Source organism: Phocoena sinus, chromosome 1 (assembly GCF_008692025.1).
Source record: "Phocoena sinus isolate mPhoSin1 chromosome 1, mPhoSin1.pri, whole genome shotgun sequence".
NCBI lineage: Eukaryota > Metazoa > Chordata > Mammalia > Artiodactyla > Phocoenidae > Phocoena > Phocoena sinus.
In genome coordinates this window covers 162,015,841-162,043,795 of record NC_045763.1, presented here as the reverse complement: position 1 = coordinate 162,043,795, position 27,955 = coordinate 162,015,841, and the positions used below count along the sequence as shown (strand labels likewise).

Below are 27,955 nucleotides of genomic sequence, written 5' to 3'. Positions count from 1 at the left end.
CGGGGGCGGGGTCTGCGCCGGCGCCGGGTCCGGCGGGCGCTCTGCCAGCTGCGTAAACAATGCCGGAGCACCGCGGCGGAGCAGGTGAGCTGGCTGGAACGCGCGCGCGGGTCGCGGCCCGGTCGCCCGCGGCTCGAAGGACACGGGGTGGAGCCGCAACCCGCGAGCCGGGCCCTGCCCTCCGCACACCGTTCGCGGCGGTGGGTCGCGGCCCCTTGGAGGGTTCCGGGGCTGCGGCTCCAGCGGCCGGGGAGGGGAGGGCGCCGGGACAGCGGCGGGGCCGGCCCGGAACTGGGGAGTGGAAGGAGCGCGGGGAGGGGCCCCAGGCCTCGGGCCTTCAGCAGGGCCCGGTCCACCCGGCCGCTGGAGCCCTCGCCGGGGTGGACGCGGTGCGGGCTGTTACAGGGCCGGGGCATTTAAAGGAGCAGTGCACGTGGGTCTCGAAGGCGTGCGGACGCGGCATTGTGTTCCTCCCTCCTGGCTGGCACCTAATGGGCGCCCAGTCCTGCCGGCCTGTGGCACCCGGCCCGGGCAGTGCTTAGCGGGGGCAGGAGGGGAGGCGGAGGTCTTCCCGGGTACGTGAGGAACAGGACCTCAGGTCCGGGCTTGGAGACTCCAGTTTCGTTATCATTGGTATTTGGCCGTTTTATCAGGCATTTACAGCTGCGAGGAGACTTGCAGAATCTAGCTTTTGAAGCTGAAGAAAATTTTATCAATGAAGAAACTCAGCCCACAGAGCTAAAGTGACTTTGTTCAAGGTCACGCAGATCGGCTATATGAGAGCCAAGCTTAGAACCCGTTGTCCTGGACTCTAGTTCTGTTGTCCAGCCCTGGGACTAGACCTCAGCCCTTTGACAGTTGGGTGAAATGCCCCCGCCTGTGCCTTAATGAGTATTCCCTTTTTACGGTACGAACTATGGATTGGTGCAGTACCTGCATCCTCATTTACAGACGGAGAACCTGAGAGGCATCCATCCCATCCAGAACAGTTGCAGAGCCAACTTGACCCAAAATTGACAGCTTGGGTTGCCAGCCTGTCCTGAGAGTAACTGATCGGTACAGACCCCGGCTTCCGGTATGGATGCCCCTGACTTCTACATAGACCCCATTCTGTAGACACCTGAGTCTCCAAGGACTTCAGCCAAGACCTTTGGCAGTAGTTAAAAGGCTTCGTATAAGCTGCTTCCGGTGTGTGAGCCTCAGGTTCCCCTCTGTGTGAATGTGGCTGTGTGGGACAAGGAAATGTGTTGGCAGCGGTGTTGTCTGAGCCCGGCTGGTGAAAGGGCCTCGGGTCCTGTCTCCAGCTCAGAGCTGCAGCTTCAGCCACCCGTCAGGCAGGCCATCCAGGTTTGTGCCCTGGGTGTGCAAGGGAGCATTCAGGGCAGTGGCTGGAGGTGGGGGTCTTGGTGGAATGTTGCTGTGGAGCGGGATGGTTGTTGTGTCAGGTTTTTAGGAAAAATTCTGTATCGTTTGGTGTTGAAGTATCCGTGCACCAAGTCTAGAGTCTGACATGTGCATGCATGGGAGGTGAATGCCCTGAGCCTGTCTATTTGAAGAAGAGGAGGACCAAGAAGAGCGTGGCCAGGGGCTGCCGCTCAGATGCGCCTGGGGGCCCGTTGCCCCTCCCCCCCAGCTCCCCTGTGGCTACTCACAGTCCCGCTGCACCCCCAGGCTTTGCCAAATGAGAGGCTCCCGCCTACCTTGGCCTCTCTCTAAGTCACCGATGGTAATAATGACAATAACATAACTTAGGTTTGTCATATACAATAAAAAGCCATTTTGTACAGTGGTTGTCACAGTTGCCTTAAGAGCATCGATCACACTGAAGCAGTTCTTATTTTTAACCCTTTTACAGAAGGGGAAACTGAGGTTCAGGGAGACAAGCAGCTTGTTCTGTTGTGTGGCTTCCATGGCTGTGAGCACCAGGATTTGAACCCAGCTGGCTGTGTCTTCTTCATCTTTTGAGTTTTTGCACAGGAGGCTTCCCACACTCATGCCCTACCCATGTCACTGCACTACCGCCCAGGACATTGCTCTGTGGTCTCCATTAGCAACTACCTGGCAAAGCAAAAAACAAAAACAAAACCAAAAATTTTTTATAAAGAAACCAAAGCAGTGTGTGTAGGTCACATTATGTTTTATTGGAGACATGTTTGGCTGTTTTTCAGCTGTTGATTTGACTTTTAGACACTGTTTAGTTGGGGACTGGCAAGATAACAAATGTTTCTGCCAGTATTTCCACCTGTTCCTGGACTGCAGCAGCTGTGGGTGGGGCTGGGGGTGGAATACAAGGGCCCTGAGGCTGGCACGCCCTCCACACTGCCCCTGGCCAGGGCCTGAGAGGTTCTCCGCACCTTGAGCTGGCCGGATCTGACATGGGCTTCAAGCCCTGTGTAATCAGTGTTGGTTTCTTGACCTGGAGGTGGTGAGGCTGCTGTGTTATTACAGTCTGGGGAAAAGTAATTTCAAATTGATCCTCAGGGAGGACCAGGTGTGAGGGAGGGAGATCATTTCTGTCCAGTTTCTTCGTTGCCTGGGAGAATGGGTTGCTGATTTGTCTTTGCTAAAATACAGTCTTCTGGAGCAGTGGGAAGAAAAATTAAAGGGTGCTCAAGTTCTGCTGTACCGTATCTGCTGAGACATATCCTGACCTCGTCTGTGTTTTGTAGGCTACCTGCGTGACTATGGTCCTGGGCCACTGAGTATGTGACCCTCACAAGTACTTTACAGCAGCAGGGAAGAGCTCCTTGTTGGTAATTTGGAGACCTGAGCTGTAACTGTGGCTTCTGGTCATGGGCCTTAACCTTTTGTCTCTCTGGGCTTCAGTTTCCCTAAATGGGAAATGGGGTGCTGACCGGATGGGCTATAAGGTCCTTGCCAGCTCTGACATCAGTCTACGGACTTGCCCTTTTGTTTGACAAAATGTTCACATTGCCGGAGTGCCCTGGACTGGGGCTAAAGTGGAAACACCCGGGGCCTGGATGAGGCGTGACCTTGGTGCTCAACTCGTGTGTCTGGTGGTTTAGCAGATCGTAGCTTTCCAAGAGGGCCATCAACAGGCTTCTGTTATCCCTTCTCACTGAGTCCCTGCCTTTATTTCATCTTCATTATAACTACCGTTTATTGAGCTCTGTGCCAGACACTTTACACATTATCTCTAGTTTTTACAGTAATCTTGCAAAGTGTGCCTATCCTGCTTTTTACAGAAGAGGACAGGGGCCATGTGAAGTGGCCCGAGTGTGCGGGCCACTTGTCCCAGTGTGTGGTTCACATCAGTCAGCTAGCTGATTTGAACTCTGTCCGTTTCTAAGGCTCAGCTTTTGCCCACTGGCTTACTGCTTCTCATTAAAACAAACAAACAAAACCCCACAATTTTTTCTGGGCCCTACTCAACGGTGGCCACCTTCCCAGCTTCCCTCTGCCGCTTCCAAACCGCCCCTTTTCCAGGCTCCTTCAGGAAATGAGAGAAAATGTTTCCTGGGAACTTCTGAGTAGGAAAGGGCAGACAGAGGTAACTCTAGAGCCTGGGTCAAGGTTTTAGGAGGCCCCATAGGGTCGCCTGGGGCCTGTGACTTGGGAGGGCGGAGTGGGACTTCAGGGCCTCCCTGTGGGACTCAGGCCCTGGCTCCGGCCGAGGCCACCTTCCTGTGCTGGGGAGAACCATCTGGCAAGTGATGTGCATCAGAGTATGGGCAGGGTGGATGGACAGATGGATGAAGGTCAGCCAGGGCCAGTACACGGTCGGGGGAGACAGGCAGGCAAGCTGTGGGAATTTCCTCAGCTCAGGAAATTCTTCCTTAGTATGAGGAAAGGCGGGGAACACCCCAGGGGTCATGGGAGTTCTGTGAAGTAACTGTGTGACCATAGACAGAGGCCCATTTAAAACCAATGCCACCCTCTTTGAGGCAGCACTGAAAAATAAAATGAACAAATGTGACAAAACAGAAACAGACCAACAGAATAAACTGTGGTTACTAGTGAGGAGAAGGAAACGGGGAGGGGCAAGATAGGGGAAGGGGATTAAGGGGTGCAAACAACTATGTATAAAATAAATGATACAAGAATGTAACGTACAGCACAGGGAATATAGCCAGTATTTTACAATAACGTTATATGGAATATCTATAAAACTATCAAGTCACTATGTTGTACACCTGAAACTACTGTAATATCGGAAGTCAACTATCCTTCAATGATGAAAGGAAGTGAGGGGCACTGTTCAGTTAGGCCTGCAAAAACAAGTACCCGGATCCAAGCCTTTCTCTGCTGACCACCAGTTTGTCTTAAGTGCAGTGACTCCCAATTTTCTTTTGGAGACGAAATTTCCATCTTTTTGCATGAGGCACTAGTGTTTACTATGGCATTTAAAGATCGATTTCCTATTTAGGTCCATCGGCCTTAAACTTTAAGGTCAAAACCTTTGCATTTCTCTGAAATGAAAATCAGGTTGAGGAAATTGGGTCACCAGGGTTTCTATAATAATTGCAGGAACCGCTGACACAGCAAGGTTGGGGAAATTCTCTGGGTCACACTCCCTTGGTTTGGCTCATTCAGCATTTGGATCCCATTCAGCTGATTAATGGGAGTGAGCAGTGGCTTCTTTGGATGTTTGATTTTACATCCTAACGCACGGAGCTTTGAGCCACAGTGCTTTGTTCTGGGAAGGGTTTCCAGAATGCAGTCTTAGGCACCTGTTCCTCCCATTAGCTTCTCTGCATTTTCCCGCTGCTCCGTCAGAGAGAACGGAGAGCCGGTTGCTATGTGGTTGATAGGATTTGACATCAGCAGTAGGAGAGTCACCCAGTCCCACCAGCACCTGCCTGTGAGTCAGCCTCCCGGCAGGAGTTCTTGGCGTCACTGGTGCTCTGATGTGGAGAAACATCTAGCAAGAAGGTTGTTTATCTGCATACATTTGAGTGGTGATTTTTCCCTCCAAGGATTGCAGAGTACCATCAGTCTTCAGTTCCAACTTAGAAGCAAAAGGAGTACATCCCAGCTGCTCTGTTCTCCTTCAGGAACCAGGTAATAAGAGGGGTTAGGAGAAGGTGTAAAAGAGGCTTCCTGAGTCCATCTGTTCCCCCCAGTCCAGGGAGAGAGGATGTGGGAGAAGGCGGGGTGGAAGAAAATCTGTCTAAATGTTGATACTTGTTATTTCCCTTTAAAAACTTAATAGCTTTACAAAAAACGCCAGGCACAATCCATGTTTATTATAGAAGCTTTGAGAAATGCAGAAAAATATAAAGTATCACCCACAATCTCACTATCCAAAGATAACCACCATTAATGTTTTGTAATATTTCTTGCCAATCCTTCATATACATGCATTTTCTAAGACAATTCAGATAATTATGTATGTCAAGTTTTATATCTATTAAATTTAACATCTTGTTTTCATATGTTAGTAAATTTTTTTTTTTTTTTAGTAAATATTCTTTGAAGTGAGATTTTTAGTAGTCATATGTTAGATCCCATCAAATGGATATATTATCATACAGAGTCAGGCATCTTGGTCATTTTCACTTTTTAAAAAAAAATTATAAATGACTGCAACAACCATGTTTTTATGTAAATCTTTTATTATTTTCTTAGGACAAATTCCAAGAAGTAGCATTTCAGGATCAAAAGGTATGAATGTTTTTAAAGCCCTCGATTTTTACTGCCTTCAGAAAGCCTGGTCCATTTGGTACCAGCGACGCTTGAGCCCCAGTTTTACCACACCCTCCTTCGAGGTGGGCATTGCTTGGGGACTTTTTCAGCCAGACCACTCTCTTCTCCCCCTGTGGCTCTCCTAGTCTGAAAAGCACCTGCTCATCTGCCTCCCCAGTGGCTCTCTGACCAGGCACAGGGTATTCAGGAGGAAGGACTGTTCGTTCTTTCACGCCCCCATTCAGCAAGCAAGTTGTACAGAGCAGTAGGTGTGCCAGGCTAGGTGAGCGAGGTGCCCTGCCCCTGAGACAGGGAGGTGAACTGTAACTGGACACTTCCAGTACCAAGTTTGGGCCCTGGCTGGGGCATCTGATTACTGGGCAGCAGCTCCAGGGAAGGTCTAACACCAGCCTAAGAATTGCCCAGGGACCATCTCAAAATGCAGATCCCTGGACCTTTGGCCAGGATGGAACTTAGGATCTGCATTTTAAATAAGCACCCTAGCGTAGCATTTAAGAGCCCAGAACCTGACCACCTAGGTCCAAGGATGACTTTGAACCTATCACTTTTTAACTCTTGTTCCCTCATCTGTGAAATGGAGAAGGATAGCAGTACCTCGTACCTGACTGTTGTGTTTAGTGCATAGTGAGTACTCAGCAGCTGTTCTCTCACCACCCCTCAGGTGACCTGGACCACTTTGAGAAGCAGCATCTCAAGCATCTTACAGCTTTCTGAAAGTCCTAAGCCATGCCCTCAGGTGCTAGGAACTCCGAGAGGCACCTCTACCTCTGCTCATGACCACCAGGCCCAGAGGGCTGCGATTAGAGCCACAGCCAAGTCCAGCCCTTCCCTGCTGCAGCCCCTCTGTGCCCTGGTTTTCTGGGAGTCCTGGGCAGAGCGCAAGGAGGGAAGGAATCTTCTCAGGGAGCATTTGTTTTCTCGCAAGGAGGCCATGAATTACATGTGGTGGATGGAAAAGCGTGTTTTGTAGTTTTCTGACTTCCCGCCTCTGTGCAATGCGATGCTGCATGGAAGGGATACAGTCCTTTTTTAAGCTCACTCTCCCTGGGCGCGTCCTTCACAGACTTTGGGAGTCAGAAGTGCATTCCTGGGATTTGGTGACTGGCTGAAGAAATGGAAATTGGAAGGACTTTACTTGATCCAGGTCCCGTGCTTTTCTGTCCCCACCCGCCCCGTAGCTCCCTGTCTCCTTCCAAGGAGCACCTTCACTCCTTGTTTGTCCATTTCCCCAGTAGCACCTTCCAAGGAGCACCTTCACTCCTTGTTTGTCCATTTCCCCAGTTTGTCCATTTCCCCTGGAAGAGGCAGCCAGGATGCTGCAGCTGTTGTGGTTCTGAAGGATGAGATTGCCCTCTGCCCTGGGAGTGCAGCCCTGCCGTTTAGATGCAGGGACTCCTGATCTGCTCCTCCAGTCGTCGTAAAGACAAATCACAGGCCCTCCAGAGGTGTGGGAAGAATAGAAGGAGTGAGATCGTAACTAAATTATTAATTCGCACCCCAGACAAATCTGACGTGCTACAGAATAAAGTATGGAAAGAACCACTGCACTGCTCCAGTTGGAATGTCCCGGTTTAGCTTGAAGAAATGCAGCCAGCTCTGTGTGCGGGTACCCCTTTTTGAGTAAGAATAGACTCACCGTTGCCAGAGTGGGCAGCGAGGGCATCTCCTGGGTCCAGGCAGGGGTCTGTTTGGGATTTATCTGGCAGGGCCCAGCCTTGCAGAGGAGGAGCGCTTTGAAGTTTTCCCTCCTGGGTCCCCATTAAGTAGTTTTCTTTCGTTACCGTTACTGTAGATGAAGGAAGCTAGGAACTTCCCGAGGTCGCACAGCCTGTGGGGCTGCAAAGCCGTGTCCCCTCCAATTGGGCTCTGAGGTAGACTCTGCTGGTCCCAGGTCTGGGCGCTGAGAAGCAGATCCGCCTCCTGGGCCCTAGGCCACACTAGTCCTGGGGCCTCCCGGGAAGAGGCAGGAGGGCTCAGCTGGCCCTCTGCTCCCACAGAGCGCACTCTGGTCACATCCCTCTTCAGCACCAAAACCCTGGCTGGCCCCCTCTGCTAGCTTCAGCTCCCCCTCCCCGGTCAGGCCTCCACGCCCCACCCTGGGATGGTCCACCTCCCACCACTGCCTCCCTGGTCCCCACCTTAGTCGTAACTGCAGTAGCACAGCGTCCTCGTCACCCCTCCTGGCAGCTGCTGTACCTTGCTTCCTACTGATGTCACTACTGCTCTCACTCCTGTACTTGTCTTATCTCTGCTGAACCCTGGGGAGCTTAGCGTGTTCATTCTGAAATCCCTGTGAGAGCCACGGGGGAGCCTTTTGTGAGGGCCCGAGTCTGTGAGGTGAGCAGAGTCAGGCTCTGCCGCGGGCCTGTACTTGGGGATGGAGTAGAAGTCCAGCTGGGAGTAATCCAGCCCACGGCCTGGGGCACTGTCTTCACAAACAGCAGCAGCCTCGGACCCTGCCAAGATGAGCAGAGCTGGCTGACTCAGTAGAAGGAACCTGCCTGCTCCACTTGAAAATCATAAATTCTTGGGGGCAACTGACGTGGAGATGAACTTTGAGCTGAGAGCAGACCTGACTGTGCCGAGTGGCGTGAGGCTGCCCCAGGGTCCCAGGAGGCAGGTGCCGGGGGATCTGGCCCAGCCGCTAGCCCAGCTGACCTGCCCAGGATGTTGGCAGGGCTCCGGGCTGCCCCGGCTTCCCGGTGGTGCTGCTCTGCCCGCACCACTGCGGCACAGCAGTCCTGGGGGACAGGCTCCCTCCCGTATGGTCCCTACAGCCTTGTTCTTCCCTGTGGGTCCCACGCTCAGCTGTACTTCCCCAGCGCGCACGCACGCACACACGCGCACACACACACACACTCACACACACGCTCGCCTCTCGTGGTCTCGGCTCACTGCTCCCGTGGCCGTCACTTCTAAACTCGTGACTCTCATCTCCACCTCAGGCCCCAGCACTCAGCTGCCTCCCAGGCATCTTCACCCTTTTAACGCATTTACATTCAGCAGATTCCTGGATCAAATTCACAGTGTTTCCTCTGAAACCTTGTTCTTCCGCTTCTCCCATCCTACTCCCTGTCTGGCCCTAGTCCTGGACTCTGTCCCATTTTGTCCCACACATCTGGTCCTGTCTGACTACCTCCTACCCTTTCTGGGTTCTCTCTCCTTACTCCCATCCACTCTTGCCACCTTAGGCCCTCTTCACCACCCACAATTGTCTCCAGGGAGGTCACCTTTCCTTCTTTTTACTCCTTTTTCAGTCAGTGGCCAGACTGATATTTCTAACCAGAGATCTGATCTGTCACCTCTGTCCTCGGGGGACGAAGCACACCTCCTGAACTCGGCACCAGAGACCCTTCACACCTCCACAGCATCACCACCCCAACCCCGGCAGTGCTGGGCTCAGGCTGGAACATTCTTCATGCCCTCTGCCATTCCCTCCCCCCTGTGAAAATCTGTCTCCGTCAGATGACGTTATCTTCTCCAGAAAACACTCCTGATCTCTGAGTTTTAGTCCCTTCTTTGTGCTTCTGTACCTCTTGATGAACACCTGGATTATATAATTTGTCACGTTGGATGGTTGGTTTTTAATTTTTTACGACAGAAGTGTCGTTGGTGCACGATAGGTGCTGAACAGATGTTTGTTGATTGAATGAGTGAGTGTGCTGGCAGTTTGGAGGGGCTCTGACATTTCTAGTTGGGGGTTTTGCCCCCTGTGGCCTGGATCTCCTCTAGCCAGTCCCTCTCGAGGTTGCTGCAGCCTCAGTAGTGGCTCCTGGGGACTGTTGCTTTATAGCAGTCCTTTGACAAGCGCGTCTTGGGTGGTCATTGCGGGCTGTGCAGGTCTTAAAGCCGCCTCTCACCCTCTGCTACCTTTGCCTCGCAGGAGAGTGGAATGAGGTCCCCTGTGCTCCTTTTCCAGGCACTTTCGGAGGTAGGGTCATGCTCACATTCATGGCCTCTGACAGCGAGGAAGAAGTGTGTGACGAGCGGACGTCCTTGATGTCAGCCGAGAGCCCCATGCCGCGCTCCTGCCAGGAAGGCAGGCAGGGCCTGGAGAATGGAGAGGGTGCCGCCCAGTGGGTAGGTTCCCACCAGCAGTCCAAGGCCTCCGGACAGGTACGTGGGGTCCCAATGGACAGAAACCAGGCATTCTCTGATGTGGGAGGGAGGGGAAAGTAAAGGTGAGAATTGGCCAAAAGGGCGGGTGGTCCACCATGGTGGATCCTAGGTCTGTGAAGGCTTGATAGTAGACTCTGCACAGACACAGCCTATTACAGATCGAACAGATCAACTCCGCGATGTACTGAGTGATTCTCTCCATCCTGGCCCCGCCCCTTAGGTTTGCCTTCCTAGTGCAGGTTACTATTTCCACAGGAACCTGAGAGTGAGTTTGGATGCCAGGACAGTGCAGAGACGAAAGGATGGTAGGAGGAAACTGCTAGAGGGAACCTTTTTGGTAGATGGCCAGACATGGTCACCAAGAGGTTACCTGATTCATGTTTGACTTTTGAGCTGGGGATGTGTCTCAGTTCAAGGCTGCTATCACAAAAATATCATAGACTGGGTGGCTTATAAACAACAGAAATTTATTTCTCACTGTTCTGGGGCCTGGGAAGTCAAGATCAAGGTGCCGGCAGATCTGATGTCTGGTGAGGACCCACTTCCTGGTTCATAGGCAGCTGTCTTCTCTCTGTGTCCTCACCTGGCAAAAGGGGTGAGGGAGCTCTCTCGGGCCCCTTTTTTTTTTTTGCGGTACGCGGGCCTCTCACTGTTGTGGCCTCTCCCGTTGCGGAGCACAGGCTCCGGACGCACAGCCTCAGCGGTCGTGGCTCACAGGCCCAGCCACTCCGCGGCATGTGGGATCTTCCCGGACCGGGGCACGAACCCGCGTCTCTTGCATCGGCAGGCAGACTCTCAACCGCTGCGCCACCAGGGAAGCCCTCGGGCCCCTTTTATAAGGCACGAATCCCATTTGTGAGGGCTCTCCCCTTGTGACCTAATCATCTCCCAAAGGCCGTACCTTCTAACACCATCACATTGGGAGTTAGGCTTCAGCATGTGAGTTTGGGGGACACAGACATTCAGCCCGTAGCAGGAGGGGTGGGCTGCACTGTGATTTTACCTCTGCAGCCTGCAGGGCAGGAGATTGTAACAGTATGAAGTGGAGGATATACTTGGGAGAGTCATCTAGCCAAGCCACCTCCCTCCTCATCAGGGTAAAACAACATCTGAATTTGCCTAAATTCCATTCTTCGTTTTGCCCATTATAGTAATTTTTTCTTCCAGCCAGCCTTATTTCCCTTTGCTGAAACTTGAGCTAGCTTCTCCTATCCTCCTCTGGGCTCTGAGAGAGATCTCACCAGCTCAAGACCACTGCACAGCTACTCCTTAGCCCGTTTCTTGCTAGTGGCTTTGTCTTTTACCTCCTGGAGTTTTTGTGCATTTCAGCTATTTCAGTTCCTGTTCATTAACCGTGTTCCTTTCTTTCTCAGATGAAAATAGAGATGGAATTCTCTCTGCAAAGAACTGATACCAAAGAACAGCCACTTTTGATTTTTGCTTCATTTGGCTTTGTCTTGGCTGTTAATGTAATTAACAAAGCAGCTAATGATCCTGAATTGCCACAATTCCAAAACAAATTCTTGCAGATCAGTGTGTGCCAGCGCCTGGCATCCTGTCCTCCTTCGCTGACTCCTCATTTATACGTAACCCAGATGCTCCCAGATGCTTGATGCCCAGTTAGCCTCTTCGCTTCGGAGCTGCAAATCTTGCATGCTTGCTTTGGGGGGCGGGGTGGGGTGCAAAAAGTTCAAAGTCATTTCTTCCTCTGCAAATTCCCAGTGTCTTATTCACAATCAGAGACAGTCCCCACGTCCCCATGTGTGCTGACCATTGTAGTTTGTGATTTTTCAACCAACAGAGTTTAATTTCTGCCCTCCTCCTATCACCTGGCCTGCCAAATCAGTGTGGCCACGTGAACAGAACTGAGTGGCATCCTGAGTCCCTACACTGAAGGAGGGACAGATCTTTAGACACCCCAGACCCATTCTGCAGACCGTCCTCTTCCACAGCTAAGTGGACCGTCCTCTTCCACAGCAAAGTGGCCTCCCTTCCTGAATCGGTGGTGGTCAGCGCCAACTTAAATCTCTCGTTGTCCTCATAAACTTCTCAAACGTCCTGCAATTCCACCACTCCCACGTCTAAACTACAGCCCATAGACTGGTTCTTACATCTGGAAAGCAACATTCAAACTTCTCGTTTCCGGTTCCAAAACACCCATGCACCACGTCGCTAAGGCCTCTGGGGGGGGCATTCCGTGGCCCTCACAGTGTGGTTTCCCACAGAGAGGCCAGGAGAGCGAGGAGGACCATGAGGAGGACCCTGACCGCTACGTCTGCAGCGGGGTCCCCGGGCGGCCACCAGGCCTGGAGGAGGAGCTGACCCTCAAATACGGGGCAAAGCATGTGATCATGCTATTTGTGCCCGTCACGCTGTGCATGATCGTCGTGGTGGCCACCATCAAGTCCGTGCGCTTCTACACGGAGAAGAATGGACAGCTGTGAGTTGGGGGCTTGGCGGGGAGGGGGAGGGGGAGCTGGGGGAGGGGAGGGCAGCCTGTGTTGGCCCCATGCCAGCAGTGAAGAGCAGGGCCGAGGAGCTGCCCGAGTCTACACCCTGGTCCGTCCACTGCCTCCTGGCTGTGTGACCTGCCTGGGTACACTGCTAACCTTTCTCGGCCTCAGTTTCCTCGTCTGTATGATGGGTTTGATAGCAAGGTTACCAGGAGAATTGAGTGAGTTAATCCACATAAAGGGCTTAGAAGAGCACCTGCCACTGGCCGGGCAGTGCTCCAGCACGCTGGGTCTCACTGCAGGAGGCAAGCTCTCCGTCCCAGGTGTGGCTGTACCACCCATCACTGCGTGACCACAAGCAAGTTGCTTTCTCTCTGGGCCTCTTCATTCATATCCCCATGAGTGTAAACCAAGGAGGACCAAATGATTTCTTAGCTCACTTCCAGCCTTGCACGGGAGATTCTGTTTCTTTTAATAAAGAAAACGCAGGCAGAAGCAGCAGCCTGGGGAAATGGGAGGGCTCTCTCTGCTCCCTCCCCCAGCCTCCCTGTGGTAATTGCTGCCTAGTACCTTCTCTAAACATCTTTTTTTTTTTTTTCTTTTAAGGAGTTTTTGTTAAATTTTGTTTATGCTTTTTTTAATGAAAAGAGTAGAGAAAGAAGCCCTTGCCCTCAGGAAGCTTGTAGTCTGTTGGGGGGACTCAGAGCAGCTCAGGTGAAAAGCGTTAAGAGACCTTGAGTGCTTCGCGGGCAGTTTGTTTCCCTACGTCCAGAGCGAGGGATCAATGAATTACCTTCTGAGTTTATTAGCAGCTATGGGGTTACGCTGGGTGTGGGTAGGGGAAGTAGCGGGGGCGGAGGCGTCCTAGGCTCGATGGGGCTGATAAGGAAGTGGATGTAGGGAACCGCTGGGTCTCCCTGGACCAGAGCTGGGGATTGGGGTCAGCAGAGAGAAGCACTTCCAGGGGAGGGTTGAGTTGGTGTGGGGGCCAGGGGAGGCCTTGGTGAGGCCAGCCAGGCCCTTCCGTGCAGGTACATCGGCTCAGTCATGGGCCAAAGTCAGGAGCCAGGAGACGGGAAGGCAGGGCAGCTCACGGGGATGGTGGGCAGCGCTTGCCAGGGCAGCCAGAGCACGGTGCTGAGGGGCAGGGGTGCCCAGGGCACCTGCCCCCCAGGTCCAGGCTCCCTCGGGGTGAGGCGTACAAGCAGGCAGGGCACAGAGACCCAGCCCTCGCCCCTCCCTCAGCATCTACACACCTTTCACGGAGGACACACCTTCGGTGGGCCAGCGCTTCCTCAACTCCGTGCTCAACACCCTCATCATGATCAGCGTCATTGTCGTCATGACCATCTTCCTGGTCGTGCTCTACAAGTACCGCTGCTACAAGGTGAGTGCCAGTCCGCCTGCTTTCCTCCTGCCTGCCATGCCTCAGTGCCTCTTTGGCAGCAACCCTGGGTCTTTTTTTTTTTTTTTTTTTTTAACAGAGTTCATTTTCCTTCTGTAAAATAGACCCTGATTTTTGGTGCAGGCGTACCTCGTTTTATCGGGCTTCACAGACACTGCGTTTTTTACAAATTCGAGGTTTGTGGCACCCCTGCGTTGAGCAAGTCTGTTGGTGCCATTTTTGCAACAGCATTATTTTTCAGTTGATGCTGTTTTAAAAATTTTTTTAGACATAATGCTGTTGCACACTTGATAGGCTACAGTATAGTATAAACGTTAACTTTTACACGCAGTGGGAGACCAAAAAATCTGTGACTCACTTTCTTGTGTACTCTCTTTATCGTGGTCCGGAACCCAACCCAACCTCGCTGAGGTTTGCCTGTACTCTTTCCCACCCCACCTCTGCCCCGCCCCCATGGATTACCTAATACTCCTGCCCTTTGAACTTACACATAATCCCACTTACTTGAGTTCCTCTTTGCAGTGTTCATAGGGTTACTTCTCACGTTCCGAAGTTAATTTTATTTTGCTTCTCCTTCCGAAGAAGTGAGATGTTCTATTTTAGGCTCCTTTCACCCGATATACTTCCCCTCCAAGTTTATTTTTATTTTCCCATTTCCCTGTCGGCTGGAGATGTACAGCTGCTGTGCCGAGGTCTTCCAACACTGGGAGACGTTCGGGCGGGCCCCCTGCTCTGCGGGGCAGTCCCAGGGAGGAACAGGGGAGTTGAGTCCCACGTGGCCCAAATCGTCCATAGAGATCCGTAAGCTTTGAGGCACGGGTTTCAGGCTTTTCTCCCAAGGAAGGCTTTGAAGACTGAACAGAAGTTGAACTAGACATTACGTGATTTAAAACCGGTCACACACAGGTGTGTGCGGCACCTCATATTAGGCTGCTGCTGCCATCTGTGGAGCAGGTAGAGACAGATGGGGAGGCTCAGTCTAGAGGGACGAGCCCCGTCCCAGCGGGGGTGACGGTGGGGGTGAGCAGTGTGGGGGGGAGTGTCCGAGAGCTGGAGCTTCTCAGTAAATAGCTACCTGTATAAAGGCAGTTCGTAACTGGGGCAGGGATGGCCGTGGGTGGCAGGAAGCAGGGTAGAGGGCTTTGTGTTTGGAGCAGAGGATACAGCACGCGTAAGGACAAGCTAGAAGGAGCATGGCCAGTGAAAAGCCGGCACTGCTCTGGTCAGCAGGTGTCACGCGACCACTCCCAGGGACTGTTAAGAGGCAGCTCGACCCTCCGTGCAGTAAGATTTACTCCATGACGTGGGCAGGAGACAGTGGTGGACTGGGCAGGCCCAGGTGGGATGAGGAGAGTCAGCACATTCCAGAGGCGGCCCCTTCCCCTCTGGGTGGAGCGCACAGCATGGCAGACAGACCAGGTGGCTGCTGAGGTCCCCAGCGGCCTGAGCTGGTGACCGATGGTTCTGTCCTCCAGGGAGGCTGGTAGCGGTGACTGCCATGCCGCTGCCGGCTGCCTAAAGGACTGGTTGAGGATCAGCCCCACTCTCGCCCTTGACCCTCCCTCATTTGGCCAGGGGAGGAGGAACGTGTCTTTCTGAAGACCTGTCTATAGGCCCTCCGGTGGGCAGTGACTCCCCGGGCTGACTCTTCTAAACAGGCTACCTCAAGAGTCTTCCCTGACCACTCTGTCTAATAAAGTAGCACCCCAGTGGGTCTCCTGTCACTTTATCCAGCCAGGTTTTTTTTCATAGCCCTGTCACTTCATGCTAACATGTGTCTGTGTGTCTGTTGTCTCACTGCCCTCACACTGGGTTGTAGCCAGTGGGCGCAGAGACCTTGCCAGCCTTATCTCCAGAGCGTGGAATGTGCCTGGCGTGTCCAGAAGGAGTAGAGTGCTAGGTGTTCAGACCTGAAGGAGCTCCAGCTCCTTCGTATGCTGGCTGGGTTACCTGGAGAGAACTCCTTGAACGTCTGTGCCCTCCTTATCTGTAAAATGGCCACCTTCCAACATAGTCAGGGAGGAGCTTAAGGAAGAAGGGTTTCCAGGCCTGGGCGTCAGTCCCGAGGACCGGGGCCTGCGATCATGCTGCCTGTTTCCGTCTAGTTCATCCACGGCTGGCTGATCATGTCCTCCCTGATGCTGCTGTTCCTTTTCACCTACATCTACCTTGGGTGAGTGGCAGCCGGTGGGCAACAGGGTCCTTCGAGACCCCTCCCCTGTGGTAGGAGTGGGTCTGAAGGACCTGGGAGGGAAGGGCACCCCTTGGTCTCCACACCTTCCCCGTGTTGCTGCTCCAGGAGCCCGGCCTCCTCGACACGGGAGTGGAGCTGCGAGTGGGGCCACACGTCTCCTTCTGGTTCCTGATTTAAAACAAATAACGGAGAGCCATCACAGAGGGGGTTCTCTGTGAACCCCAGCGGGGGTGGGGGTGTTCGGGGGCAGAATCCCCTCAAAATTTACATTCTGATCTTCAGGCTGGGCCTGGGTACCTCCTAGTTTATGGGGAAAGGGATCTCTCTTGCCCTGGATTTGGGACACCAGCCTGACCCAGGGGCCCAAAGAGCCTGGAGGGACAGGAGAGAACACTTTTCCAAGGGCCTTTTCCACAGGCAGAGGGTCTTCCAGGCCGTGCCGGCACACGTTTATGGGAACCAGCCCAAGGGTGAGACGTTGGGGTACTCCCCACCGTTTCATACATTTTTCAAGTGGTTACGTGTGGGGCTCACGGAAACAGGGGAGGAGATGTCAGCAGGTGAAGACAGAGGTTGGAAGAACCCAGGCTGGGACTTACTGATGGAAGGGTGTTGAACTGTGTCAGGGTCTAACATCTCCACTGAGTTTCGCAGCTCACGGGCTTGACTGTGGTCCCGCAGGGAAGTGCTCAAGACCTACAATGTGGCCATGGACTACCCCACCCTGTTCCTGACCGTCTGGAACTTCGGGGCGGTGGGCATGGTGTGCATCCACTGGAAGGGCCCCTTGGTGCTGCAGCAGGCCTATCTCATCATGATCAGCGCGCTCATGGCCTTGGTGTTCATCAAGTACCTCCCAGAGTGGTCTGCGTGGGTCATCCTGGGCGCCATCTCAGTGTATGGTAGGTGGGCCGTGAGCTTGCAGGGGTGGGCCATGGAGTGACGTCCAGGGCTGAGTCCTCACTGCTGGACGAGGGTGATGGGTGTTGAGAAGTCTCCCCTCCCCCCACCCCCGCCCCGGGAGGCCTGGATGATCCCCCTTCTAGAAGGTTCACCTCTGTAAAAAAACAAGTGGGGTCCTGTGGAATCCTGCCTCTTGACATGGTTACTAATAACAGCACTCACTCCGTTAAGCACTTGGCACACTGGAAGTCATTTGTTCCTCAGAACAACCCTGAGACTGGGCACAGTACCGATAAATACCGAGCACCCAAGACGTTAGCTGCTCTTCAGTTCGCGTAGTCGTCCCTCGGTATCCTCGGCGGATTGGTACCAGAACCCCCTCAGATACCAAAACCCGAGGATGCTCGAGTGCCTCGTATCAAATGATGCATTATTTGCACAAAACCTACACACACTTCTCGAACACTCTAAATCATCTCTAGGTTCCTTGTAACGCATGATGCAGCATAAACAATATGTAAATAGCTGCCGATGTGCGGCAAATACAAGTTTTGATTTTTGGAACTTTCTGAATATATTTGATCCACAGCTGGTTGAATCCATGGATACGGAACCCAGAGATATGGAGAGCCGCCTGTATCAGTGTGATAGCCATCACCAGTACTGCTTCTTACGTTGTTAGGATAAGGAATTTGGGGCTCAGAGAAGTGGGACTTCAAGCCCATCCTCTGGTCTCGGAGGTACACAGCAGTTCCCTGTTTGCAGCTAGCCTGTTTGGACACCGCTCAGACCCCACTGTGGGCTCCAGCCAGTGCAGGCTCTAGGGATCGTGGCTGAAACCCTGGGGGTGGGATTGCTGGAGCAGCAGGGCGTGGTCTGAGAGCCTCGGCCTGGGGCTCTGGGACACGCTCGCTCCAACGCCTGGTGTTGAGGAGGCTGGTTCCTCTCTGGGGACTGCTTGGGAATAAACATGTTTCTTAACATGCCAAGGGCGTCTTTGCTTTCCCAGATCTCGTGGCTGTGCTGTGCCCCAAAGGGCCACTGAGAATGCTGGTAGAAACTGCCCAGGAGAGAAACGAGCCCATATTTCCTGCCCTGATATATTCATGTGAGTATATGATACATACATGGCTTTCGGAGGTGATGAGGAGATAGTTAACCGTTTCCCTGACGAAAGGAGACGAGGCAGCCTCAGTGACCCCAGGAGGGCTCCACCTTCCGAGACGAAGGTGGGCTGTGTCTTGCTCTTAGACAGGAAGAAACCTGGAAAGTCAGAGCAGGAAGAGGGCACCAGGGGATGTGGTCCTGCCCCGCAGCTTCCTCCCACCAGGCTCCAGTGGCACGTGGTGGCTACCGGCTGCGTTCCCATGAGCCCAAGGCCACCGACTCAGCCCTCCAGGCCCCTGATAAGGGACTTCGGAGAGGGTCTCTTTAGGGTGGGGGTCTGGGGGGGAAGGGTGCGCCTACCTTTCCCTGGGCTACCTCAACAGCTTCGTGGATGGTTGAAGTGAAGTCTCTGAAGGGAATGCCCTCGGGGTTGCTGCTGGCCTCAGGGCCAGTGCACTCGGGGATTTGTACTTATAAAGGCATCAACAGACATGCATCAAATTCATACTTTGTGGTGGGCGCTGTGCTGGGCATTGCGGTTGCCATGGAAACAAGATCCACAAGGTCCCAGGCCTCAGGGAGCTCACTGCGCTGTGGTTTCTATGCCCTCCCCTCTGTTACTCAAGTAGAGAGCCTGAATTTCTGGGGCTCAGTTGTCTGCAGGGTGCACTGGGAAACAGCCTATGAATGGCTAGAGTTGGCACTCTATACAAATGAAGAACTGAGCTTGTCGTGGAGAGCCATTGGCGGCCTGGCCCCAGGGTGAGAAAGCACATTCCAGGCACAGCCTAAAAACTGAGCAGAGACTGTGTATGGAAAGACTGAGCCGTGTCAGACTTCCGCTCACCGTCGCTGTGCTCTGATGGAGCTTACATTCTAGGAGGGGGGGCAGACAGGGACCCAACAGGCAAACATAAGTCAGGAGGTGAGAGCTCCATAGAAAGATAAAGTGGGGGGCGGGGGGGGGGGCGTGAAGGACTCCAGGGCAGTGAGGGGTGCTATTTTACAGAAGGTGGTCAGGGAGGCCCTGTGTCATAGGTGACACTTGACCAGAGACCCGCCTTAGGAATATCTGATGACAGAACTCCAGGCAGAAGGAACAGCAGTAAGTGCAAAGGCCCTGAGGTGGGCGTGGGCCTGGTGTGCTCGGAGCGCCCCGAGGCCAGGCAGAGGGAGCCAGCGGGGAGCGGGGGAGGTCAGATCCTCTTAGGCCATGGTGGGGACTTGGCTTTTTATTGCTGAGTGAGATGTGATGCCACTGGAAGACTGTGGACTGACCTGACTACGTGTTAACAAGACCACGAAGGTTGTATCAGGGACAAGGGTAGAAGCAGGAGCCAGGTTTGGAGGCTGAATAATAATCCGGGAGAGAGATGTTGGCGTTTGGCCCCAAGGCAGCAGTAGAGGCGTTGAGATGTGCTTGGACTCTACAGACATCTTGGAGGCAGAATTGGCGAGATTTTCTGATGGTTGGGGTGCAGGTTGTAAGAAAGAGAGTCAAGGTTACTGTCAGTTTTTTGGGCCTGAGCAACAAAAAGGATGGAGTTGCTGCTTACTGAGAAGGAGAAGGCCAGTGGGCGGGTCGGAGGGCAGTTGTTGAGAGCGTTCAGGGCATGTTGAGTCTGAGATGCTCACTGGACATTCAGATGGAGAGTTGGAGAGATGGGATAAGAGTTCAGGAGAGAGTTTCTAGGCCAGAGAGAGAGAACATGTTAGTACCACAGGATGCAGCAGTCCTGCTTCTGGACACAGACCCAAGAGGATTGAAAGCAGGATTGTGAACAGATTTTTGCGCACCCATGCTCATAGCAGCACTATTCACAATATCCAAGAGATGCAAGCAACTCAGGTGTCTGTGGATGGATGAACAGATAAACAAAATGTGGTATATACAGGGAATAGGTTATTATTCAGCCTGAAAAAGGAAGGAGGTTCTGACACGTGCTCCAACATGGATGAACCTTGAGGACATTATGCTAAGTGAAATAATCCAGTCACAGAAAGATAAATACAGTATGAGTCCCCTTATACGAGGTATCTTAGGTAGTCAGAATCATAGAAACAGAAAGTGGAATGGTGCTTGCCAGGGGCTGGGGGATTGGGAGTGGGTACAACGTTTCAGTTCTGCAGGACAAAAAAAGTTCTGGAGATCTCTTTCACGGCAGTGTGAGTATACTTAACACTATTAAACTGTACCCTTAAAGATGGTCAAGATGACGTATTTCATGTTACATGTTTTTTTTTACCACAATAAAACCAAAACATAATTAGTTCACCAAACTTGTTCACTAACAACATTATCATTGTCTTTGTGAGGAGGCCAAAAAAGACAGGAAGAAGCATCGTCTGCCCATACCTGGTCAGTGAGTCTGGACCCCCAGCGGCCCCCTAACAGTGGGGCATAAGCAAATACCCACAGGAACTGAGGGTCCTGTGCAGGCTTTCTGGGGACACAGACTGGCCCGCCTGCCTCCCAGGCCCTGGGGGCAGCCACAGATAGTACTGCCTGAGGCCTGACCCTTCTCTCCCTCCCCAGCCGCCATGGTGTGGACGGTGGGCATGGCCAAGTTGGACCCCTCCTCTCAGGGAGCCCTTCAGCTCCCCTACGACCCAGAGATGGGTGAGTATCAGGGGGCTGACAGCCTCTCATCATCGGGGGCGGCTTTTCACCACATCCAGCTCAGCCTGGCCTGGCCTCTGCGGGAGGCACGAGGGCTGGAGGGGCAGGTGGGAAGACCAGCCCCCCCGGACACGCACGCCCTGGGGATCGAGTGCGGTGGGACCGCGCTCCTCTGCCTCGGCCCCGTTCCTCTCCCTTCCCTTCCCTTGTGTGTGGACTGGAGAATCCTCTTTGGGTCGGGCAGGGTGTGGGGGGGTAGGGGGATGGTAAGGGCAGGGGAGCCCTGAGCTCAGAGAACCGTCTGACGGGCTGTCGTCTCTCTCCCTTGCTCCCTGCTCACACGACGCCGGACACCCAGAAGAGGACTCCTGTGACAGTTTGGGGGAGCCCTCGTACCCTGAAGTCTTTGCGCCCCCCCTGCCTGGCTACCCGGGGGAGGAGCTGGAGGAGGAGGAGGAAAGTAAGGTGTCCCGACCGTCTGCGTGGGCCCGGGTGGGGCCCCCTGAGGTCAGGGGAGGAGGGCGCGAGGGGAGGAGCCCCTTCCACATCAGAGACGGCTTCGCAAAGTCGAGGAGGAGCCTGCAAAGGCGCAGCCTTGTCGACAGGCCGCGGGGACTTCTACGCCCAGGCTGCACCTCGTGTGTGGCAGACATTGGTTGAGTACCAGCTGCGTGCCCGCTCTGCGCTGGGGGGCGGTCGTACGGACGCAGCTCTGGGGGACGCAGCTACGCAGGCGTGGGCACTGACCGCCCTCCCCGGAGCCGGGAGGACCGTGAAGGAGAACACGGGGTGATGGGGAGCGCTGACGGGGCTCATGACCTGTTTCAAGGGGTCCGAGGAAGTCGCCTGAGGAAGTAACTTCTGAGCTGAGCTCCAGAGGCTGAGCCACTGGAACTCGGAGAGGGGGACGCACAGCGGGGGTGCGTTTCCAGCTGAGGGGACCTTGGGAGCAGAGACCCTGAGGCAGACGGCACGGTGAGTTAGAGCCAGTGAAGGCAGGACGCTGAGACCCGAGTGCAGAGATGGGGCAGGGAGGCAGGCAGGGACTTGAGGGGCCTTCTGGATCAAAACGGGGATCTGGTCTGTGTCCCGTGAGCGGTGGGAGCCGTGGGGGGTGGGGGAGGGTTTTGAGCTGCATGGGAGGAGGGGCATGAGGGAGAAGGGCAGGCTTGTGGCCGGCAAAGTGTGCACCTGCGTGGCCTGAGGACGTCCCCGTGCAGCCATGGGGGACGCAGGCGTGGGCTCTGGGCTCAGAGGGCCGGCTGGGCTGGGCAGGTCAGCGCCAACAGCACGGCTCCGTGATGGGACTGACAGTGGAGCTGGGGTGGAGACTCCCCCAGGCAGAGCCCTGGGTGTTTGGGGGCAGAAGGAGCTGGTGTGGAAGGCCGTCCTGAAGATGCACCCAAAGACGTTCTAACATATGGCTGTGTTCCCAAGGGGATTAAAATAGCCATTCCATCAGCACACGTTTATAGTAGGACCACCTACTATGTGCCGGGTGGCACATGGGAACAGGGAGGTGCTGCGGGATTAAAACAGCCTCTGCCCTTGAGAAGTTCCCCGTGGGAGCAGCCCGGGCGGGGGGAGCTGAGGTATAAAGTACTCAGGGCAGACCTGGGGAAGAAGATAATGCCGAGGTGGGCCTGGAAGGACAAGTCGGTCACCCGGCAGACAGGCTGCCAGGCTGCAGCCCAGGCCTGGCACTGAGCCCCCGGAGTCAGCATGGATCCCACCGGGGCACAGTCCACAAGGCCACCCTCGCTTCACACGCCAGCCACAAGTCCTGGGGGACTCCAGGCCACCCGCACTTCTGACCGACTGGCTACGGATCTGGGGGTTCCCACACCCCCCCCACCAGGTTGGAAAATTTGCTAGAACGACTCACAGAACTCAGGAAAGTACTAAACTTACAATTACAGTTTTAGTATAAAGGATACAAATCAGGACCAGCCAAATGGAGAGCCACATTGCTCGCGGGACAGGACTTCATCTCCAGGCTCCCTCTTCTCCCCAGAGGTTGGTCTGGCCCAGAGTCCCAACCCCCTTATCACATAACCACGTGGTCTTTCTGGAGGCCAGCGCCATCCTGATCCTCTCATTTGCATAAATGATCCAAGGGGCTCCTGAATAACGAAGACACTTCTGTTACTGGGGAAACTCCAAGGATTTGGTCTCCCTCCTGGAACCAGGGACAAAGGCCAGTTAGATTCTTTGTTACACAGCAGCATTGGCAAAGGCTCAGATGAGAGAGGAGGAGGCCTTCCGGGAGCTCGGGGCAGTTTGGTGGCCCAGGCAGCTGGGGGCCGGACCTTCAAGGGTGCACAGCACTCACGGGAGCTCGAACTTCATGCTGCAGGCTGTGGGGAACCGCTAGTGGTTTGTTGCAGGGAATTGAAGTGAGCAGAGCTGCATCCCAGACAGATCCCGGGCAGCAGCAAGGAACACAGACTGCTGGGGGACCACCTGAGGGAAGAGCCATGAGGGCCCAACTCAGGCAGCAGGCTGAGAGGAGGTGGTGCCACCACATACCTGGGACGCACTGGCAGGACTTGGCTGGGCAAGGGATGGGCAGGGAGGCGTGGAGGGTGACGGGGGAAGGTGGGAGACTCTGCAGGACGTCAGATGGAGACGCCACGGACACACGAAGGGGAGCGATGCTCAGGAAGGTCAGGGTTGGAGACCCGAGTTGGAGTCACCAGGATATACATGTTGTCAGAACTGCGGGTCCCCAGAAGGTACCCAGGGAAGGTGTAGGGTCAGAATGGAGAGCGAGGGAGACAGCGTCGGCGACATTTACGGGATGAAGGGAAGGGCGCTTGTGGAGGACCCCGGGGAGTGCCAGCCAGGGGACAGGGCGCTGAGACAGACAGGTAGCTTGAGGGTGTCCACGGGGGCCGGGCGGTGGCCTGGCCAGAGCACGTTGGCTGGGGGACGTGGGGCCTGCCGCCACAGATCTCTGAAGTGCCTGGGAAGTAAGCGCGGTTCCTTTGAGAAAGAACTGATTGAAAAAGAAGAGAGAAGGGAGGGGAGAGGGCAGGCAGAGCAGGGAAGCAGGAGTGGGGGTAGCTGCGAGAGGAGGCACGGCAAAAGAAGTCACCTCTGTGAGGTGACGAAACTGGAGTGTTTGCTCTGTGCCGAGGCAGGAGCCAAAGTGAGGAAACTGAAGTCAGAGAAGAGGGGCCGTGGAGGAAGGGACAGACGGAGGTGAGGGCCCTCTTGCTTGGAGCCCAGAAGGGAGGCGAGGGGGGTGGACGGGGCAGAGCATGTTTCCTTGATGCAGACCTCCTCAATTCAGGTCTGTTTCTTAAACATTTTTATTGTCTGTGGTGAATAAAATTATCCTATAAACAAGCGTACAGGGCAGTTGTACGAAAGGAAACAAATGAAAGCATTCTAGAAGCTCTTGTTTCCTTATTAGTAATGGATACACTAGTTACAAATTACGTTTACTTATTTTTTTAATTGAAGTTTAGTTGATTTACAATGTACATTTACGTATTTTTAAGGGACATGAGTCTCCAGAGAACCTCAGGTATTGTACATGTTCTTGAAAGTAGTGAAATTAAATTTCCTAAAAAGCATTTATAATTCAAACTGAGCGCTCAGTTGGGTAGCTTCCCATCAGCCCCAGGCAATGCATTTTATTCACTCTTGTCTTAACCAAGTGCCAAGCACCAGTTTGTTTGTTTTTTGGTTTTTTTTGCGGTACGCGGGCCTCTCACTGCTGTGGCCTCTCCCGTTGAGGAGCACAGGCTCCGGACACGCAGGCTCAGCGGCCATGGCTCACTGGCCCAGCCGCTCTGCGGCATGTGGGATCTTCCCGGACCGGGGCATGAACTCGTGTCCCCTGCATCGGCAGGTGGACTCTCAACCACTGCGCCACCAGGGAAGCCCGCCAAGCAGCAGTTTTACTTGAGTTATCAGAAATGCTGGCTTTGCGCAGCCCAGAATGCAAGTCACTCAGCCTACAGGTTCCCCCTTTTTCCCACTGGCTGCTGTTTTTTCAAGGCAGCCGGTCCTTGTCCCAGAGTCCAGGTGAGATGAGCTGGGCAGTCACACTACCCCATCTGCCCTCTGCGTTCCTCAGGACTCTGGCCCCTGGGCTGGGCAGAGAACCTGGGCTGTTTGGCTAGGGTCAGCCTTCTCTGCCGCTTCCTCCTGGGGCTTCCGAGACCTATGGGTTCCCTCTGTCTCCACCACACAGGGGGCGTGAAGCTCGGCCTCGGAGACTTCATCTTCTACAGCGTGCTGGTGGGCAAGGCGGCAGCCACGGGCAGTGGGGACTGGAACACCACGCTGGCCTGCTTTGTGGCCATCCTCATCGTGAGTGGGCTGGGGGATGCTCCCCGCCCAGCCCTGGGCAGTGGGGCCCCTGAGGGTCTGTCTGGTGGGGGGCCCAGGAACCCAGGGGAATTTTCAGGTGCTGTTATCCCTTGGAGGGGCTAGGCAGGGTTGCCAAGAAGATCCTCAAGATGAGACCGAGGTTTACAGGAGGTTCTGGTCATCAACAGATGCAGGCACAGCACAGGGGAGGAGTGACCAGAGGCTCCGACATCACTGAGCTTGTGCCCCGGGTGCCAAGGTCTTGGCTAGCTCTGTGCATTTGTCTCACGGCACCTGCGAGGCAGGGATGGTGACCTGAGATTTACAGAAGACGGAATTGGTTGAGGGCCTGGCCCGTGGGCACAAAGCTGTGAGGGCCGAGCTATGATTTGAATTCGAGTCTCTGAAGCCAGGGCTGTGTGTTTTCCCTCCATGCCACCCAGGCACCATGGGGTTCTGAAGCCCCATGGGATCTCCTGGGACTCGAGACGGGGTCCCATCACTTTGAACCCCAGCAGTGAAATTTGGAGACCTGTATGTCACTTAACATGGTCAGATACACATGGTGGGGAAGCGTCTTATGGTGATTGGAGAGGTGGAGGCTCTGAACGGTGCATACTCGGTGTTCTGCCTGGTGAACCCCGGGTGGCACGTGGCACGTTAGGGCTGAGGCTCCAGTTCTGCAGACATTCTGTATTTGCCCAGTGTGTGTTAGGGATGGGGTAGTGAGCTCCCAGGCTCCTCCACTTCCAGATTGTCTGCCCTGAGTTCCTGCTCTCCCCAGGGATAGGGCAGGCGCTCTGGCTTCCTGTCCCCACCCTGGACCACTGCCTGCATTGACTGGGCTGGGAACAGGATAGGCAGCCACTGTGCCTGCTCCCCAGGGCGGGGTCACATGACATCTTGGTTCCCTTGGTGTCAGCTGCTGAGAACATTGCTGGCTTTCAGTCCAGCCCGTCCAGTTCTCGTATAAATATACGTCCCCTTGGGGAAAGCTCCTCACCATCAGGTCACGCCTCCCTCCAGCAGCCAGCCAGGGGAGGTAGTCTGGTAGTGGCAGCCCCGTTCTAGGGGTCAGGAGGCCTGCTTTCTGGTTCACCCGTCCATGTGCAGGGCGTTGCTACGGGGTGAGAACTCCTGCCCTCAGGCACCTCACAGAGCTGTTGAGGGGACCAGGGAAGATGACGGGGTGTCCAGGGCTCCTGAACCCAGGGACTGTACCATCACTGACTGCTCTCCGTCCCCCGTCCACACCCGTGGCCACCACCAACCCCCTCGCCTTTGTGTCCTGCAGGGTTTGTGTCTGACCCTCCTGCTGCTCGCCGTGTTCAAGAAAGCGTTGCCCGCCCTCCCCATCTCCATCACGTTCGGGCTAATCTTCTACTTCTCCACAGACAACCTGGTACGGCCTTTCATGGACACCCTGGCCTCCCATCAGCTCTGCATCTGAGGGGAAGCCTGGGCACCGTGGCCTGGAAGCTGGAAGAAACGGTAACTGGATGCAGTTGTACAGTTGTATACTCTAGTGCCATATATTTTTAAGACTTTTCTTTCCTTAAAAAAAAAAAAAGAGAGAATAAAAAAGTGTTGTGTTGACTTTGTGAAGAGGAAGGACCAGCTTTTCGGTGCTGGTGGTTTTGTCACCAGGCCGTGGCTCACCCCTTCGTGAGCATTTGCTTCACCAACAGGAGACGTGGGAAATCGGTCCAGAGGAGCTGAGGAAGGTTCTGAGATGTGGGAGGGGCTTGGGGAAGGCCCCTGCTCTCGCCCCACAGCTTGGAGTCCTCTGAGGGCCTAGCCGGAGGACGGGGCGCATATATTCGGGACCCGGAGGTCACGCCTGGGACGGCATGTAGCGCCTGATCACTCTGACCGGAGAGGAAAAGCCAATTTTCTCTGCAAGGAACGTTCCCAACGCTTTGTCTATGATGCTGTCATCATTTTATTACCTTTAGAGTCCTTGTTAAAAGCAGTTACTGCTGGGAAGTGTCTTAATATCAATAAATAGACGAATCCTGTTGCAGTGTTGGGGTTTGGTATGCTCATCAGTGTGGGCCCCTCTCCCGGCATCCTGGGATAACATGCTCTGGCCGCAAAAGGGAAGAGATTTGCCTAGTTGTGAGGAGAGAGGCTTAACTGCCCCCACCTCTGCGATCATTTCTTTAACTAGGTTTCCTAAGCAGAGGCGCTCACAGACTCCCGAGGCCCACTGTCTGACAGCTGGGCGGGTGCCCGGCTGGCTATCTTCAGAAACACTGCAAGGCTGTCGCCAAAACACAGAGCGAGAGAGCAGGGCTGGTCCCCAACAGAAGCAGCCCAGCGGGGGCCAGGTGGGAGCCCAGGAGCCTGCTCTCCTTTCCTTCTATGGCCATGTCTCTGGGCACTGCGGGGGGTGGGAGGTGGGCAGATGGGTTTTTCCTTTGTTTCTCTACATGTTTCGCGGGCTGCAAAGAGAACCTCAGCCTCCAGACCGGAATTTGAGCCCCTTGAGGCCTTGCAGAGCAGGCCGCTGGGCCCGCAGGGAGCGCGGCTGTCAGACACCCAAGAAACGCAGGAGCCGTGGAGCCGGCTGGGTATCACAAGGAGATGAAAAAATCGTGTACTTTGGTGTCTGACTTAGCTTCCTTTTCCCCTTGGCTGTTTGTAGAAGAGCCGAGGGAGGCAGGCGTGGAAGCCGGGAGGCCAGTGTGCTTGGCCTGGGGGTGGCAGTTCAATCCGGACAGCTGTCACTGGCTTGTGACTGACTCGCAGGTGACACCCAAGGTGGCGGCATCACAGCCTCGAAAGCCGAAGGTAGGGAGAATTTTAAGACGGTGAGAGCTAGGCCGTGATAGTAAAAGCTCCCTGGAGATTAAAGGGGAAGAAAAACTGGGAAAAACTCATTCAGTTTGGCAAGTAGGGCAACGTTTATCTTTGAAAGAGGGGTCTCAGGATGGGGCTTCCAAAGAGGAGATCTGACAAGTGTTTTGACTTGTTAGGCTTAAAAGGCCTTTGTCAAAGGCCTGACCAGGGTGCTGGGGGTGGAGCCCCACTTAGAGGTAAAAGCAGAAGGTAGAGATGGACAGTGAGGGGAGGAGAGGTGAACGGTGCCCTGATTAGGTGTTAAGATTAATATGAAGACTGGGAAGGAACAAATGTGAGAAGGCAAAAGGGCAAGAACCACT

General features: G+C 54.3%; 1 protein-coding gene across 6 annotated transcripts; it reads left to right on the top strand.

Moving 5' to 3' along the window:
• The first annotated feature begins 7 nt into the window (after positions 1-7).
• Positions 8-26,814, top strand: PSEN2 (presenilin 2). 6 transcript variants are annotated; one of them, XM_032641115.1, is made up of 14 exons: positions 17-84; positions 952-1,075; positions 4,938-5,022; positions 5,590-5,625; positions 9,587-9,783; positions 12,012-12,226; positions 13,485-13,626; positions 15,750-15,817; positions 16,520-16,740; positions 17,751-17,849; positions 20,385-20,468; positions 20,827-20,928; positions 24,673-24,791; positions 26,086-26,811. In XM_032641115.1, exons 5-14 carry the CDS (start codon positions 9,607-9,609, stop codon positions 26,239-26,241), a joined length of 1,383 nt encoding a protein of 460 aa, XP_032497006.1. In that variant the 5' UTR covers positions 17-84; positions 952-1,075; positions 4,938-5,022; positions 5,590-5,625; positions 9,587-9,606; the 3' UTR covers positions 26,242-26,811. The 6 variants fall into 6 exon arrangements, 5 of the variants coding, with proteins under 5 accessions (XP_032496997.1, XP_032497014.1, XP_032497006.1 ...); XM_032641123.1 differs by lacking the exon at positions 952-1,075 and having other exon boundaries at positions 13-84; positions 26,086-26,813; XM_032641124.1 differs by lacking the exons at positions 4,938-5,022; positions 5,590-5,625 and having other exon boundaries at positions 50-84; positions 26,086-26,348.
• Positions 26,815-27,955: the final 1,141 nt, after the last annotated feature.

Coding starts and splice junctions, on each gene's coding strand:
- PSEN2 (XM_032641097.1), top strand. CDS start 60: ATGCCGGAGCACCGCGGCGGAGCAG. Junction 16,741..17,750: donor GGGCGCCATCTCAGTGTATG/GTAGGTGGGCCG, acceptor TTGCTTTCCCAG/ATCTCGTGGCTGTGCTGTGC. Junction 24,792..26,085: donor GCTTTGTGGCCATCCTCATC/GTGAGTGGGCTG, acceptor TGTGTCCTGCAG/GGTTTGTGTCTGACCCTCCT.